General features: G+C 31.2%; 3 protein-coding genes across 4 annotated transcripts; 1 reads left to right on the top strand and 2 right to left on the bottom strand.

Annotated features, from left to right (window-relative positions):
- The first annotated feature begins 122 nt into the window (after positions 1–122).
- On the top strand, positions 123–834 carry LOC146532170 (uncharacterized). Its single transcript, XM_085197756.1, has 3 exons — positions 123–179; positions 297–406; positions 677–834. Exons 1-3 carry the CDS (start codon positions 123–125, stop codon positions 828–830), a joined length of 321 nt encoding a protein of 106 aa, XP_085053882.1. The 3' UTR covers positions 831–834.
- A 681-nt stretch (positions 835–1,515) lies between these two features.
- On the bottom strand, positions 1,516–3,987 carry LOC146532169 (calcium and integrin-binding protein 1-like). Of its 2 annotated transcripts, none has more exons than XM_085197344.1 (5): positions 3,794–3,987; positions 2,999–3,101; positions 2,453–2,600; positions 1,995–2,119; positions 1,516–1,648 (listed from the first exon to the last, which is right to left on the bottom strand). In XM_085197344.1, exons 1-5 carry the CDS (start codon positions 3,886–3,888, stop codon positions 1,538–1,540), a joined length of 582 nt encoding a protein of 193 aa, XP_085053470.1. In that variant the 5' UTR covers positions 3,889–3,987; the 3' UTR covers positions 1,516–1,537. The 2 variants fall into 2 exon arrangements, with proteins under 2 accessions (XP_085053470.1, XP_085053471.1); XM_085197345.1 differs by having other exon boundaries at positions 3,790–3,929.
- Positions 3,988–4,773: 786 nt separating this feature from the next.
- On the bottom strand, positions 4,774–15,369 carry mi (cyclin E-interacting protein minus). The gene is made up of 7 exons (XM_085197549.1): positions 14,133–15,369; positions 13,336–13,715; positions 12,070–12,225; positions 9,503–9,634; positions 8,726–9,263; positions 8,049–8,224; positions 4,774–7,487 (listed from the first exon to the last, which is right to left on the bottom strand). The coding sequence occupies exons 1-7, from the start codon at positions 15,135–15,137 to the stop codon at positions 7,085–7,087; spliced, it is 2,790 nt and encodes a 929-aa protein (XP_085053675.1). The 5' UTR covers positions 15,138–15,369; the 3' UTR covers positions 4,774–7,084.
- Positions 15,370–16,208: the final 839 nt, after the last annotated feature.

Raw genomic sequence — 16,208 nt, 5'->3', positions numbered from 1 at the left:
AACTGAACTTTACCTGATATGTATTTATTTTATTTTATAAAATAAATATAAATATTTCTTAACTATTAGTATAGTATATATAGTATATATTCATTGAATTACAGTGTGTTAACATATACATTATGAATATTTACTTTGTTGATAACGCAAGACAAGAAGAAATTGAAACATTTTATGAAGTACATATATATTTTATTATTTATTATTGTATTATTCTTAATATATGTGAAACACCTAGGTTAATTAGAGTCTATAGTAAGTAGTCTACAAACTTTTATTCTAATCCTCTTTTAAAGGCTTGTCAACGACATCGAGATTATTATCGAGGTATTGCAAAAGCTCATCATCCTTTAATATACTTTAAGGAGCAAGATTACATGTGGCAATGTCCTCCTGATATGACTCCGTAAGTCTTGAAAAAATATTTATTACTATCTGAACAATAAAATGTTTGTAATATTTTATAGCGTTTGCAAGTTTAGTAAAGATACTAGATAGATCAAGGATTCTTTATGGGAAAAGTATCCACATTTATTCGCATATCTCTTTATAATGACATAGTGCAATAGTGTATTAAATATATCATTTCCTCGAAAGGCCATCGAACCTTTCGCGTTTACTCTTGTGCTACGACTGGCCTCAACTATTATTTTATTATAATTCATAATCATTTCAGGACATATTTATCATACCCAATGTACCATGTGAAGTATAAACAGCCTATAGTACTGCCGAGTGAGATTGGTCGCACGAGTGGTTTCCCCGCACTGCCCGACCGCACTCTAGCCGGTCGTTTCAATAAAGCGGCTTGCAAAGCTTTCGTTAGATAGATTTTTTTTTCTTTTTTGTAAATAAATATAAAACATGAATTTAAAAATATAAAATTTTAATTGTTTTTGATGAATTAATTAAAAAATATATATTTCTTAAAGTACATGTTTTTTTTTAATTTTATTTTTAACTATGAAACTGGAAGAGGGAGTTCCATTTCTGTAAATTCGATAAAAAAATCTCTTTAGGTTAGTAATAGTAAAAAAATATGTTTTTTAAGATTTTGGTAGACGTATGCAACTAAACGCGAAAGTTGTGGGTTTGAATTTTATTATAATACTAGCGGCCCGCCCGCGGCTTCGCCTGCGTGAACTACGTTATTATTAATTTCTGTTTCCATGAGTACCTACGTCCTGTAAGCGACGTCCATGCAAAATTTGAGACTCCTAGCATTTGTAGTAACGAAGTTTCATACAAACTTTCCACCCCAAAAACAACCACTTAGAAGTCGAATATTGCAAATTCCCGTCTAAGCGAGCACCTACGTCCTATAAGTGACTCTTATGCAAAATTTGAGATTCCTAGCACTTGTAGTTTCTGAGATTTCGTGATGAGTGAGTGACCTTTCGATTTTATATATATAGATACATATATCTATTTAAAATACAAATATTTATCTGTTATTGTTATACGACTTATATGTGTGAAGAAAAAAGTTATGCAAAAAAAAAAGTTAGGTAGGTATATATTTCTTTTACAAATTAATTTATAGTCTAAAATAAAAAGATGATGAGAATTCGGGTATTCTTGATAATATTAATTTAAATTCGTGAACATTGATACTGCCGCTGTTGTCCAAATTCATTTTCTCCAATATCTGAAAGTTGAATAAAAAAGCTTTCGTTATTTAGTAAATTTAAAATATACTAAAATCTTAAAAACAAATAGGTAAGTACATATTTTTAAAGATTGATCATCGTCAAACTATAAAATTTATGGTGATAGCTTTAAGCTGCATTATTCCACATGTAGCAGGATGACCAGAAGAAACCTGAGAACTATCTGCTGAGACACCCTGCTGCCGTTTTTATTTATTATTCATACATTTCATCTTGATCCTCCCACAAGAGAAGTAAAAGAAGAACCTTAATAATACACAATAACACAAATTGTATGCAACATTATATAAAAAAAATTACGAAATATAAAGAGTGAAAACTTACAATTTTAGCTATTTTTAATTTAGACTCTCTATCCAGGTAGTTTGAATGATTGTTTGGATCCCATGTGAGCCGATCCAGTATATTGCATATATCTTTTGTTGATATAGCATTATCATCGTCTACGTCTGAAATCATAAATTATATAATTAATCGAGTTGCTTTCATTTTTATTTTTTTCACGCTGTATCCCGCATGTAGCAGGGTAGGCAGAGGGGTCTAGTGTTAAGATACTCCGCTCGTCACTTTCCGCTGTATTTTGGACGAATTGCGTGTTGAGTTGCGGAACACAACTCTATACTTTGTCTCGACATCAGAACGAGGAAATGGAAATATTATATTTAAAATCAAAATATTTATTGGTTTTGTTTATTATTGGTGAATATTGATAATTTATGTAATAAATAGACAATATGTATGTTAATGTAACTAAATTATTTAAAACACATTTTGTTATTTACCATATACTTTAAAAGCCCAAGCAGCTTTTACTTCGGGAGGACATTCTGGACTCATAGCGGAGCACATGTCCAAGAGGTCCTCGAAAGAGAAGCAGTTGTCATTGTGAGATGAAAATACGTGGAATAAGCGGTCTTGGAATGGATTATTCTAAAATTAATATTTTTATTTTTTACTCTTAAGCTTTTTATCTTTACGCTGTATCCTAGACATAGCAGGGAATCGTGGCGTGGTAGTGTCTTAACTAGTGTTAATACACTCTGTTCCCCATTTTCCGCCGAATTCTTGAGAGATTGCGCGTAAAGTGAAATATTAGTTATTTCACTCCCCGAGTTCAAATTGAATCCACAACCGTGTTTACAATCGCACTCTTGTGCCTCTTGTGCGCTACGACGGCCCCATTAGTATACACATCGAGGTTCCGCAAATTATTGTTTTACAATAATATTATGGATAAGTCTAACGCTAATGACGCTTATCTTACTTACATTTTACATTTAAAAATCATAAAATATATATTTTTTTCATAAAAAATTTTTGGAACTTACTCTTAATACTTCGAATTTGTTTATAATATCCTCTTTATGGAACCTGTGATTGTAGTTTGCGTCAATTTTGTCTGGCCCAATGGAGTAAAACTTTTTCATGAGGCTGTAATTTATTTTTATTTAATCATATTAATAGTCAATAATTTATTTTACTATTATATAATAAAAAGATCCAAATTATACAATACGACAGGAAAATGTAAATAATATAATATGTTACTTATTTTAAATATCAGGTACGAATATTGGGATGAAAACATCACAATGGTTTGTTAAACGCACACGCTTATATTATTAATAATATAAGGAAATAACATGTAGGTACTTAATTGAAACATAAATAATCAATGTTAATGTTCTAATTATACCACATTTTACATATTGTTTTTAAAAATAATCTTATTATAAAATATGCAGTAAGCTCTATATTTCTTGCAAACAGAATCTAGTATTAACTATTAAGACACTGCGTTCTCCGCTTTAAATTGAGACATTACGAGTTAAACGGCGGAACTCATCGCCAAGCTGTACTACGGGAGCGGTTAAAAAAACCAGTTAATTTCCTCGAACTCACGATCATCGCGTTTATAGATTGAAACTGCCCCACTGCACCATATTTATTTTATATTCACAAAATACTTCAAAATATAAAATTTTGTAGCGCTAACTTTTTAATATTGTTTGCTAAACTATTTATGTAGTGCAAATCTTATCTATATTCTACATACAATAGTACTAATATCGTTCAATTAAATTAAAAAACCAGTATATTTTTTTAAATAAAATTAGACTTACTGCATAATTTCTCCTTTATTTAAATACGTCAAAGAGGCGTAATCTTCTAGAATATCCTGTGTTAAACCAGGATATTTGGCCTGGCACGTCCCCATGTTGTTATTTAAATTAACTTTAAAACACTAATCAACTATATTGCGAACAATTAACAATACTGATATCTTATCATAGATTTGTATTGATAAAATAGATTTCCAATGAAATATATAGCGCTCTGTAATGCTATAAGTGTGGTGTAAATGTTTCAAATTGTGAAGTTCACTGATAAAAATGTAAATTCCGAGCGCTAAAGCTGTAAAGATATCAGTATTGCCTGCTAATAAATTAAAGTAATAATAACGTGGACGCCAATCGTGAGGGCATAAGGTTGTGGATTCGATCCGTAGTTGGTGCTATGAAAAACTAGGAAGTGAAGTTAAAATAATAATAATAACGTTGATTATGTAGAGTAGACAGTGCATGTCGTCAATTACGATGGTAACGGGTTCGAGGTCGACGTCGAATTATTTATGTATAAATTTAATATTTGGATGTTTATGTAACATCTGGAAAATTTATAAGATTTTTTTTATTGGAGGCCTTTATTAATGTAATAGAACCAAAGTCCCAAAACAATGATTTTAAAAATGTTTGTCTGTCTATTTGTTCACGCTAATCTCAGAATCGGCTAACTGATTTAAATGCAGTTCATTATTGGATTTTGATAAGCTTCACTTAACATTTAGTGTTTGTTCTACAAAAAAAAATCAATAGATTTACAAATATAAAGTTATGTCAATATAAAGAGCTACATGCGACCATATTGTTAAATGTTTTATTGAATTGACTTAAACTTTTACTACCAATGTATGGATATTATACTTTAAATGATAAAGTTATTGGATCACGGAAATTATTGAGATGAAAAAATAAATAATTATGTTGTACAAGCGGGCGAATAAATACATATGAATAAATGAAAATATAATAAATAAAACACATTTGAATTTTCACAAATAATAATTTAATGGTCTTAGAGATACAGGTCTGAGATCAAACTCAGTGATAGTAACGCTTACAAAGAAGTTACTTAGTTGAGTCCACACTAAAATTTCAGTTCAAAAATTTACCTAAAAATCGAAATTGTCTACCTTAACTAGATCTCTTGAATATAATCCTTTTATTATAATTTACACACATTTATACAACCAGCGTATAAAATATTCAAACTTTAGAGAAATATGACATCCAAATGAAATAGAAACAACACTACATGAGAAAAATGTTCAATTACTTTCATGTAGGTACGTGTACAAGATTTTAAAAGTATTTTTTTATGTAAAACTGTAATATAACCAGAATATCTGAAAATATGTAAGAAAGCCTTTACTAATACGATGCGGCTTGAGTCAATAAGTTTACTAAATTAAGTTTAAACAAGTCAATGAAGTTTTTAGAAAATAAACTTCTGTACTTTTATAATAAAAAACATGCTTACTTACAATATTAAGTATATATCTTTTACATATATATTTTTTATGAAAATCACCAAAAGATCTTAAGATACAGAAGATACTTTTTTAATTAAACATATAAATAACAATTGGCATGATTATATTTCAAATGGACCTTAAAAATTATCCAAACCTTTACCTCCAGGACAAATTCCAGACAATTTTTTTTATAATTTTCTATTTAGATATAATCTAAAATTATAGTTGAATATTCAAGATTATTACAAAAAATTACACTTGAAGATACAACCGTGTCATATTTTTGTCGTAAGTATGAAAAAAAAACTCAATTGATTTAAGTACTAACAAAAGATAATTATAATCTAATATACTGTACTGAAATAGACATCAAATATTTTTTTAAAAAATTAACTACTATTCCAAACGAATGTAAAAAAAATATTTCTAGAAACCATACAAAATTTTTAAGGTAGCAGCACTTGAATCCGCATCTTGAATATAAAATTTTTTTATACGTTTTCTAAAAATATTAATTAAATAAATGCCTATAAAACCTTACATTAGACATTTAACTATTTAAATTTAAATAGAAAGTGTCTTTAATAGCTTATTCAATACATTTTTTTGTTTGATAGTGTGACAGAGAAGTTTTTATTTATATAAAAAGGCATATATTTCAGGAACCTTTATCTTTTCAATAAAATTAGAATATTTAAAGCTTATTTATGTAGCTTTTAATACTTTAATATTCCTTTGAAATTTAATCTTCTATCTTCTGCAAAAACATGTATGTTGCATTAGGTTTATTCCAAACAGAGATTTCACAGACAGAGTATATCTAATAACAGCGACTATTCAAAGTTATTGAAATGCACTATATTATTTTTATATTAATTTCGATATTATATGCATAAAATTGGTTGCTTTTGTTACATAAGTTAATAAGCCAAAGTACTGTGGAGTATATAAAACGTAACAGCTAGGATATATAAGATTTAACTTATTATGCAGCTTTATTACTCACAAAGAAAATAAAGCGATACAACAATACATTGGAGAACTTTTCTTTTATTTTAGAAATATTGCATTCTAAATGTCATTGATAATATCGTTGTTTAAACACAGATTATAATCCCATAACCATCCTTTTTGGTTAAAGTCGTTACATATTAAAAAGTTTACATACTAATCGTAGTAATAAAAGACAAGCTAAATAACAAAATAAAGTTATACTATAAATAATTCAACAACAGCAAGCACTTACGAATATCGACTAATATAATTCAAAAATGTGCTTGAAAATTCAATTAACCCAAAAAAATATCAGCTGTTATGATTAAAATAATAATACTGTTTATTGGAAGCTAATGGTGGATGCTAATAAGAATGAATTTTAAAATAATTAATTTCATTATTATGAAAAATGCTATTTAATTATTAATGATCATAGCGTTTCCTTAAATAATGAAAATAATGCATTAGATAATGAATTTGTCAAGAATATACATTTTTATAACGTTATTTTACTCATCCTAAAGAGTGATTTTAGTTATGATACTCAAGTTTGTTTAATAACTGTTTATGTCTAGAAAAAGCTAAAATTAAAGGTTAATTTCGAAATACTAAAAAACCTTAAAAATTACATAAAACATATTTAGCTTCCAACTAACATTAAGTGACAACTAAAATTCTTACCAACAATACTAAAACTAATAATAGTTACGAAAAAACTAACAAAAAAAAGTCAATTTTATATCAGCATTTAAACAAACCTACAAATCCAATTATATAAAATCCACTTGATTTTATATAATAAAAAGAAAAAACTTTAATCGAATCATCTCTTAGGAAGATCGACATTGTCAAAACTGATTTGGCGTCGCGCCCTCATTTTAGCTTCCTCGAACGACGGCATCGAATTCGATTTATAAATCGATTTCTCACTAAAACCACTGCTGCTATTCGAAATAGAATCGATATTGACTAATTTATCTTGGAGTATATTCTTAGTTCCGCTCCTAGGCTGCTCTTGTTTAGTAGAATTAGTATAATTTTCTTTTATTTGTGATGTAAATGAGAATGTCGATATTGGTTGTTTAGTTTTTATCTGTTGGTAGGCACTAGCTGATATATAACCAGTTATTTTACTATTCTCGTTGGAGAGTTTTATTTGTTCATCTTGAAAACATTCTTCTACTGTACGTCCTTGGATTATAGCGAAGACGTATTGACGTGCTAGTCTGTAAATTAAAATAAACATTATTTGTCTCGCAGGGTAGGCAGAGGGAATCCTAGTGTCAGGACACTTAATTCCCAACTCTCCGCCCAATTTTCTGTATCTTGTTACCAGAGCGAGAAAATGAAAATAAATCAAAGTTATATACAGTTAGTTAACATATATCAGAGAGTTATGTAAAGATAAACAATTTCTAAAATGTGTAACTTCATCAATGTTTAGTTCCTTATCAAAAGTAACCAAATGATAAATAACCGTAATGTGTTAGTGTCACAAGGTTAAATTTACTAACCTAATTATTATGTTGTCACTAGTACTTGAAATTATAAAAACTATTAAATTATATTAATTGAACTCTCATTTTTATTCCAAAAAAACAAAACAACAGAAAAGTGCTTATGAACGTCAAAATAAAAATTAAAAGAAACCACAAAATATGGTATCGCTACAAAGTACAAGTACAGTATTTATATTGTATTTATTTAAGAAAAATCCTGAAATCAAACCAGCGCAGCCATCAACAAACTTAACATCGGCCACGACTCGTCAACCGTACTATACTTACTTAAACATAGTATCAGAAGTGGACAGCTTGGGTGCAGCTAATTTAGCAGCATGTTGAGGTAAAGTTAACAGCGTTCGTGTGAGACGAGCCAACGCTGATGCCTTTTCCCGGAACCCTATTGAGGACATACGCCAGCCGTGGAGGCGGAGAGCTTCTGTCACTGCCCATAGAAGTTTCTGGAATTTAAAGAGAAATACATATATTTTTTAAAGTGTTATTCCTATACTAAGAATATGTTCTCGCTCTTATAACCAAAATCTATGTTAAATTCAACCATGCAACATGCAATGTCTCAAGAACTGGCCTGAAAGTGGGGAACAGAGTGTCTTAACTCTCTGCCTTCTTTGCCATATGCGGGATAAAACATATTTTATATCTTAAATACATATATTAGAAAAAATGGAGGGCAGTCGTGATGCAGGAATCCAAACGTATGACTGTAATAGCGATAGGACTCCACGAAATAAAACATTTAATACTTTCATTTATTCGCTCTCGTGTTGAGGCAAAGAGCGGTGTTGAGCTTCTTCACTCAACACGAAATGCCTTCAGAATTAGCGGAAAATGGCAAGCAGTGTTTTAACACTAGGCTACCTCTGCCTACCCTGCTACATACGAGATAAAGCGCGAAGCTGAGAAAAAAATATGTTAGAAAAAGTTATCAAAATTATATTAACCTTTTTATGCATATCATTTAACTCCGCCATATTCCTGGAAGACATTTCCGAAGCGCGTCGATTCAACGTTATAGACTGCGACATACTCGAACCTATAGTATCACCACCAAAAGACAAACTCTTAGCTATTTTACTTCTACTTGTTTCCGGTATATCATCTAACATGTCCCTTTTCCTTTTAAGAAATTGATCGCTTGTGGAACCATCTAGACTCTTCGTTTCGGCCTGTCTTACTGGAGACCCGAATAAAGCGCGTTTAGATTTCATAGCTTGATGTGGTACTGAAGAACTAGGTGCAGGTTCGATTTTCTTATGTTCTGGGCTGACGAATAATGCTCTTTTGAGATTCGGTTGAGTCTTTGATAGAGCATCGTCCATTAATAATCTTCTCATTGCCTTCTTTCGGCTGGAACCACCGCTTTTAGTTTTAGGGGTTTTCGCTGGGGTCTTTCGGACCGGTGTCTTTTTGCCTGGAGTGCGTCTCGTTCTAGGACTTTTCCTATCGGCCGAGTTAATTAACTTCTTGTGTGGGAAGAAACTTAAAAAAAAATATGAAAGTATAATTTGATTACGTTTTCATTTATTTCGTTTAACTTTATTATGACAATTTTTTTGTTAAGTATAAATTTGTATCTTTAATATGTACCACAAAAATAATAAACACAAAAACACTTAAAAAGACGATCTTAAAACATTATTTAAAAAAAAAACTTTAAAAACTATCAATATAAATAAGAAAAAAACATAATAATAGATTTTTTTTAAGCAAATACTCACTTCTTATCAATGAGCACCATCTTAGCGGTAGAGGCTTGAGCTCTCTCATTGATGGTGGCCGCGCTGCAGAACACTTGTCGTCGACGAGCCAAGTGAGATAATCTACGTCCTGGCGACTTCGCTTGAGCCATTCTATAAAGCAATATTTACATTCTAATTCGGTTGTAGTGGGTTCAAATCTTTAATTAAATAATATTAATGTTAACTATTATCTACTAATCAGTATTAAGCCATATTAATATCATAAAGGTAAGTGATTGTTTGGTTGAAAGCGCTTATCTTAGGAACTACTGCTTCGAATTGAAAAAATATTGCGTTGGAAAGTCCATTCATTCATCAGAAGGCTATATTAAATAGGCTATATTACATCATGCTAATAGTTTTGATGAGCCCACTTTACTTGCAACTAGAGCTATCGGGCATAGAATTTTTGTCTGTCTGTTTATTTAAAGCTAGAACCATACATAAAACAGTTCACCATTCGGGGGAATAATATTAAAAAGAAAAATTATTATTTGAAGACAAAACTCGGCGTTGAGTTCCGTAATTTAACATATGCAATGTCGCAAGTTCGGTAACGAGAGTGAAGCACTTCTTTCTCCATCCACCTAACTCTTGTTATAGGAAAAAATATATATTTTTATTCTTTTTCCTATTGTTCGCGCACGCAGGGGTCGACAGTTTCCCGGCCATTCTCCATAAGAAAGCAAGCTCTCTTTTAAGGCGAGTGCGCGGCAGCCGCAACAGTGTCCTGAAGGCTATCGCCGACAGTGGGGACTGTGTGTGACATTACAATGTCACTATTAGTTATTAAGTACTAACACTATATATTAAGTTTTATTGTATTACTAGCGGACCCGGACGCGGCTACGCCTGCTTGAAATATAAGAATACAATTTCTATAGAAATATAATTTCAATCTTGATGAAATGCTAAAAGTGACTATTATATTTATTTTCATAAGGGTGAATATCAAAATGACGCGGTAACGAACGCGGTCGCGTAGCGACGACGGTTGTTATTAACATGGCAGAATAAATTGCATGTCAAATTAGAAAGTATTTTAATTTATTAGTATATATGTGTTATGTAATGTTATATAGCCTATAGCACTTCTGAAGAATGCAGCTTTCATACAAATCAAAAACAAAGTAAATCTATCCAGTAGATCCAGAGATCTTAGCGTTCAAACAAACAAACAAACAAACAAACAAACAAACAAACAAACAAACAAACAAACAAACAAACAAACAAACTCTTCCGCTTTATTATATTACTAGTGGACCCGGACGCGGCTACGCCTGCTTAAACTATAAGAATATTTTCGCGTCGGTCATACTCATACTATGCCGCCCGAAGGCTAGGTCATTTCGAATCAGTGACATCTCCTTAATTATTTATCAAACTTCATAAGGATGAATATCAAAATGTCGCGGTATCGGTTGCGTAGCGACGCGACGGTTGTTATTAACATGGCAGAATAAATTGCATGTCAAATTAGAAAGTACTTTAAAATATATTAGTTTATATGTGTAATGTAATGTTATATAGCCTATAGCACTTCTGAAGAATGCAGCTTTTATACAAAACAAAAACAATGTAAATCAGACCAGTAGATCCAGAGATCTTAGCGTTCAAACAAACAAACTCTTCCGCTTTATTATATTAGTATAGATAGTATAGATTACTAACATATATGGATCATGTGTTGTCCGAAAAATAAACATTTTTATTTGAATTTTTTTATTAGTACTAGCAAATATTTTTATATAGGTACTATAGAAATTGTCACTTTCTTATTCATAAATTTACGTAATACGCACACAGCAATATACTGACTGTGACCTTAACCCACATATACCGCGATAAATAATGGTCTAGAATTAAAATAAACAAGATGAATTTTAGTTGTGTTTTTAAAATACATTTTCACCATATCTTTTCGTAAGGTTTTTACTAGATTGTATTAGAAAATCGTAAATTTAACTACTTTAAATATATAAATACGAATACATTGTAGGTTAAAATTTAGGTAGAATAAAATTTAAAAATCCATAACTTAGCACAAAACCTATTATATTCAATATTTCTTTTTATAGAGTTACAATGTAAAGCGTAATGTGGGTTACAATGTACACACAGCACAAAGGGAACTTAGTGTTACAACACTTCGCTGCCGACTTTCCGTCAAATTCTGGAGGCATTACGTTTGATAGCCGCACTGCGTTTCACATTAAACGCGACGTTTGTGGGTTCGATTTTTCACTCAGAAAAATGAAATATTTTCATTTCTTTGCTTAGTAACAAGACAAAGCGTGGCATCAAGTTCCGCAACTCAACTTACAATGTCTCAAAAATGTGGCAGAAAGTGTGGAATGAAGTGTCTTAACTAGATCACCTTTGCCAAACCTAATTTGCACGAATCTAAAGCTTGAAGCCATACGCAAAATCCTAATATATTTTTTAATATGATTGCTGTTCCACTTAAGTGTTCATGGCGGCAAAAAAAAAACGTGTGTGTTTTCTCTCTTCACTACTAAAGCTACAATAAAATATGGAGAACTTACTTAAGCCTCAAAGCTTTGCGTTTGCTCGCGCTGCTCGGTGACTGTAATCCACCTGAATAAATATTCACACTGGTGTCCGTTTCGGCCCCTATGAACCTTTCTGCGTAACGTTGCATCAGTTGTTCTAGTTTTTCAGAGTAGGAGGTTAGGTTATAACTGTAAATAAAGTTTAAATTAATAAAATAAAATAAATCAGCTTCACGCTGTATCCCGTAGCAGCAACGAGGTAACCTAGTGTTAAAACACTCCGTTCCCTACTTTCCCTCGACATCAGAGCGAAGAAACGGAAATATACACATAAATAAATATTTCACAAATTGTGAGGATCGAATCCACAACCGTCGCGTTACAGTCCCACTCACTTAACTAACACACTTTAGTTCTGTTGAGCATTAGAAAAGTACCTACATCCCAAGATTTACAGAGAAATTTGATTTGTTGAATTGCATTTCCTGTTATATTTTTATATGAAAATGCAAAGCTGTTATTACATGATCAGAATGACATCATCATAAGCTAATTGTGTTGTTTACAAACATTGATGTAATTTGTGAACATTTGCAAGTGATTAACACAAACATAGTGTTAATTTAACTAATTCAATGTATAATTAATAATCTAGTATTGTAAAAATATGTCAATTTTAATAAAATAATTTTAAAAAACAGATATACATATTATGTCTCTTCTCACAATATGTACTCATAACTTATATTTTAAGCCTCATGTTTTATCACTCATATAGCAGGGTAGATAGAGCAATTGGTATTGAGACACTTTATTCTCCATTTTCTTCTCAAGTTTGAGGGATGTAAGTCAATGCTGCACTTTGTCTAACAGAGAATAGAAATGTAAATAATTCATTCCCCTGGGTGGGAGTTCAAGCTATCAAGGAAACCCCAAAGGTACAGCTGATTGTGATAATCTATATAAAATACCTTACTACCATGCCTTGTCATTACATTTTCATTTGGTTAGCTGTGACTAATAAAAATATGTAGTGTCTTATCTTGTTTTACAAACATTGGCTATTATAAACATGATATATTTATACTTTTTCATGAATTTCTTAAATATTTTTTACTTTCAAATTGTAGCAGAATAGGCAGAGGTAACCTAACTACCTAACTAACCAAGTGTTAAGATTAATTAATTTTCAATATATTTCAACCCAACTATTACAATATGATGTATTGTCAAATGTGAAACAACAAATGATTTTTTTTTCTATAGTAGATAATAAAAAGTATAAAAATTTTTACTTACTAGACATCATAATGTTTGCACTTCAATATATCCGGCCATCCCGTCTCCAATGCCTCTGTTTCTGAACAAATTTTCAAATCAATACTTTTATCGTTTAAACTTGTATTTGCTTGTATTTCAGATTTTGATGTATTACTCAAGTTAGTTTTTGATGTTTTTGCTGATATATCAAAGGCTGTCTCCTGAAGGTCTTCCATATGTCTAGGTGGTATTTTAATGAAAGATATTTTCTTAGTTGGTGTCATTGAATTAGCTTCTATATTTATGTTTTCCTCATCATTAAATGCAGGTAAAAAGCAGTAGTATTTCTTAAGCATTTGTGTTACGTCAGTCTTTAAAGTTGTCACAGATGGTGGTGGTAAGACACCTTTTAATGTTTCCTGAAAATAAAGATTTTGATATTTTATTCTATATTTATACAAATAATAGTTTTGTCTAATTACTTTAATTGGTGTCAGACATAAGTGAGCAATAACATTTTAATGTAGTTGATTTTGATAATATTCATAATTTCAATATATGATTGTATTAAGGAGAGAGTAGAGACAAACATTAAATAAATTAATTGAGGGGCCATTATGGTACAACACAGGCTAGGGTAGGACATGGACAAAGTATAGTGTTAAGGCTGTTATGTCTAATTTAGACAGAAAGTAGACAACACAGTGTTTTAACAGTAAATTATCCACTTACTATCTTTCTTTGCCATCTACTTGCTTCACTCTGCTGATCTTTTTCACTGCACAATAAAGTGTGGCTAACAATAAATTGGAAAAAAAATGCAAATTGTCACTAACCTCAATTTTTCTAACTTTTCTCTTGTCATATGCTTCATATTCTTTCAGAAATTGCCAGAATGGTTCTGGTTGTGGACTAGCTTCTATTTCATCTTGATCAGAAAACATGTCTGGAGAACGCATTCCACTATCATATGATGCATCAAGAGATGAGTAGCTTTGATCCAAATTCCACTTTGAAGTGCCATCAGCAACTTGAGCTTTCTTAGTAGTGTCCTCTTCATATTGTGAACAACTATTAGTGATAATTTTGTCATTTTTCATAGACTCCAAAGTACTTTTGTCCTCATAATCACTTACACTATCAGTCTTTTTATCAGCGTACATACTGTCATGCACTTCGGAATTCACTGTAGGTTCGTCATTTAGACTTAACACACTTCTAACTGTGCTTAAAGCAGTGATAGGATCTACAATAGGTTTTAACTTTTGAACATGCTTTAAGATTGTCCCATTGAAGGATAACTCACTAATAGGGAGCTTAAAAACATTCTCAGTAGTTTTAATGTCACGGAACATTGGTACACTATCTACCGCATTGTTACTATTTTCCATTGTAGAGGTTATAAATACCGTTTTGAATCCCTCAGATTTTGATTCTTCGGAGGTCACTGGTATGTCAGTAATATTGGATTTATCATTCAAGCATTGGTTTGTAACGGACGAGGCTTCGGAAAATGAAGTCGCTAGCGAAATACACGGCGACTCAATTTTCCTACATTCAGAGTCGGACACTTTAACAGAGTTAAAATTTATTTGATGTAATGGACTGCATTCTGCTTTGCTTAATTCTGCATTATTGAGATTAGATATTTTAGATTGTGTAACTGTAGACAAATCTATGTTACCACCACTATTAGAATTGTTACAATTACTGGAGAGCTGACTCAATTCGTCTTGGTTATCGTCAAAATTATCAACCACATTAAAACTTCTCATATAGCGCTCATATAAGGAAAAACTATCGCTCATTGAATGGCAATTAGAGTCTTCGAAGGATTCCATTACCACCTCTGACAAACATTACGCACTTGAAAATATCGTCTTGACACTCATCATATGATAAAAAAATAAACGTTATACATTAAATAAAGTAAAGGTATGTGTTAGAAGTCGGAACTTATAAAATAAAGGCGCGCAGCGCCAAAAGCACTAGCAAGACATCATTGTTGTACGAAATACGAAATGTAATCCAAAATTCCAAAACCAAATTGTTTCACGAACCGGAATATACAAATAGCAATAGACAATGACTATCTGACTCTGACTCCACAAGCACCACAGACACAGAACACATTTACTCACAGACCACACTTGACCACAGATATTTTATTACATATCAAGGAATATTTCCTCTATAGAATATATATCGACATATATAACTAGTCTGTGGCATTGAGTCACTGACCAATGACCTGCGATGCGATTTAACCGCACTGCCTTTTGCCAACTGATATGTAAACTCCCACTAAGAAGCATTGCCATTATTCTATTCATGAAAATTAAATAAATTTAATCATTGCGTTTACTTCAACCTTATTTGATATTTCTATTAACCCCACTTAATTGCTTACTCTTTGGTTTAATCTAAAGTCTGTTCTGATTGTCAAATGCCAAATGTGAAAAATGATTGATTTCTCGATATATGGCGTTTCGAGCGTGCCAGTTGAGCACAATTCATTTCGCCAATGTCACGTTGTATGGAAAACACACGGAGGAAATTGACCGGTAATAAAAAAGATAAATATACACAATTATAGAATACATGTAAAAAAAGAGATCCTGTGTAAGTACAGCCTTCACCTAAAACAAAACAAACACAAATTTACAATATAAACACAACACATTAGATTAGTAATACGTAATATTTTACATGGGTGTTAATTTAAAGTTTTATTTTGTTAAGTTTAATATATTTACATAAAAATTTACATAAAGGACTAAACACAAACATTAACAAACACTGAACATTTAAAGGACGAGGGACTTTATGAGGAAGGACATCCTATAAGGGACGAGTTAACTTAGGACAAGAGAAAAGGATGTGGGAAGGGGAGCCGTCGTCCAGGCCACATT

The sequence above is a fragment of the Heliconius melpomene genome, chromosome 14 (genome assembly GCF_056956725.1).
Source record: "Heliconius melpomene rosina isolate 202511_hmr_F chromosome 14, ASM5695672v1, whole genome shotgun sequence".
Classification (NCBI taxonomy): domain Eukaryota; kingdom Metazoa; phylum Arthropoda; class Insecta; order Lepidoptera; family Nymphalidae; genus Heliconius; species Heliconius melpomene.
Note: the sequence above shows the minus strand (reverse complement) of the source record. Positions and strands in the feature narration are given on the sequence as shown.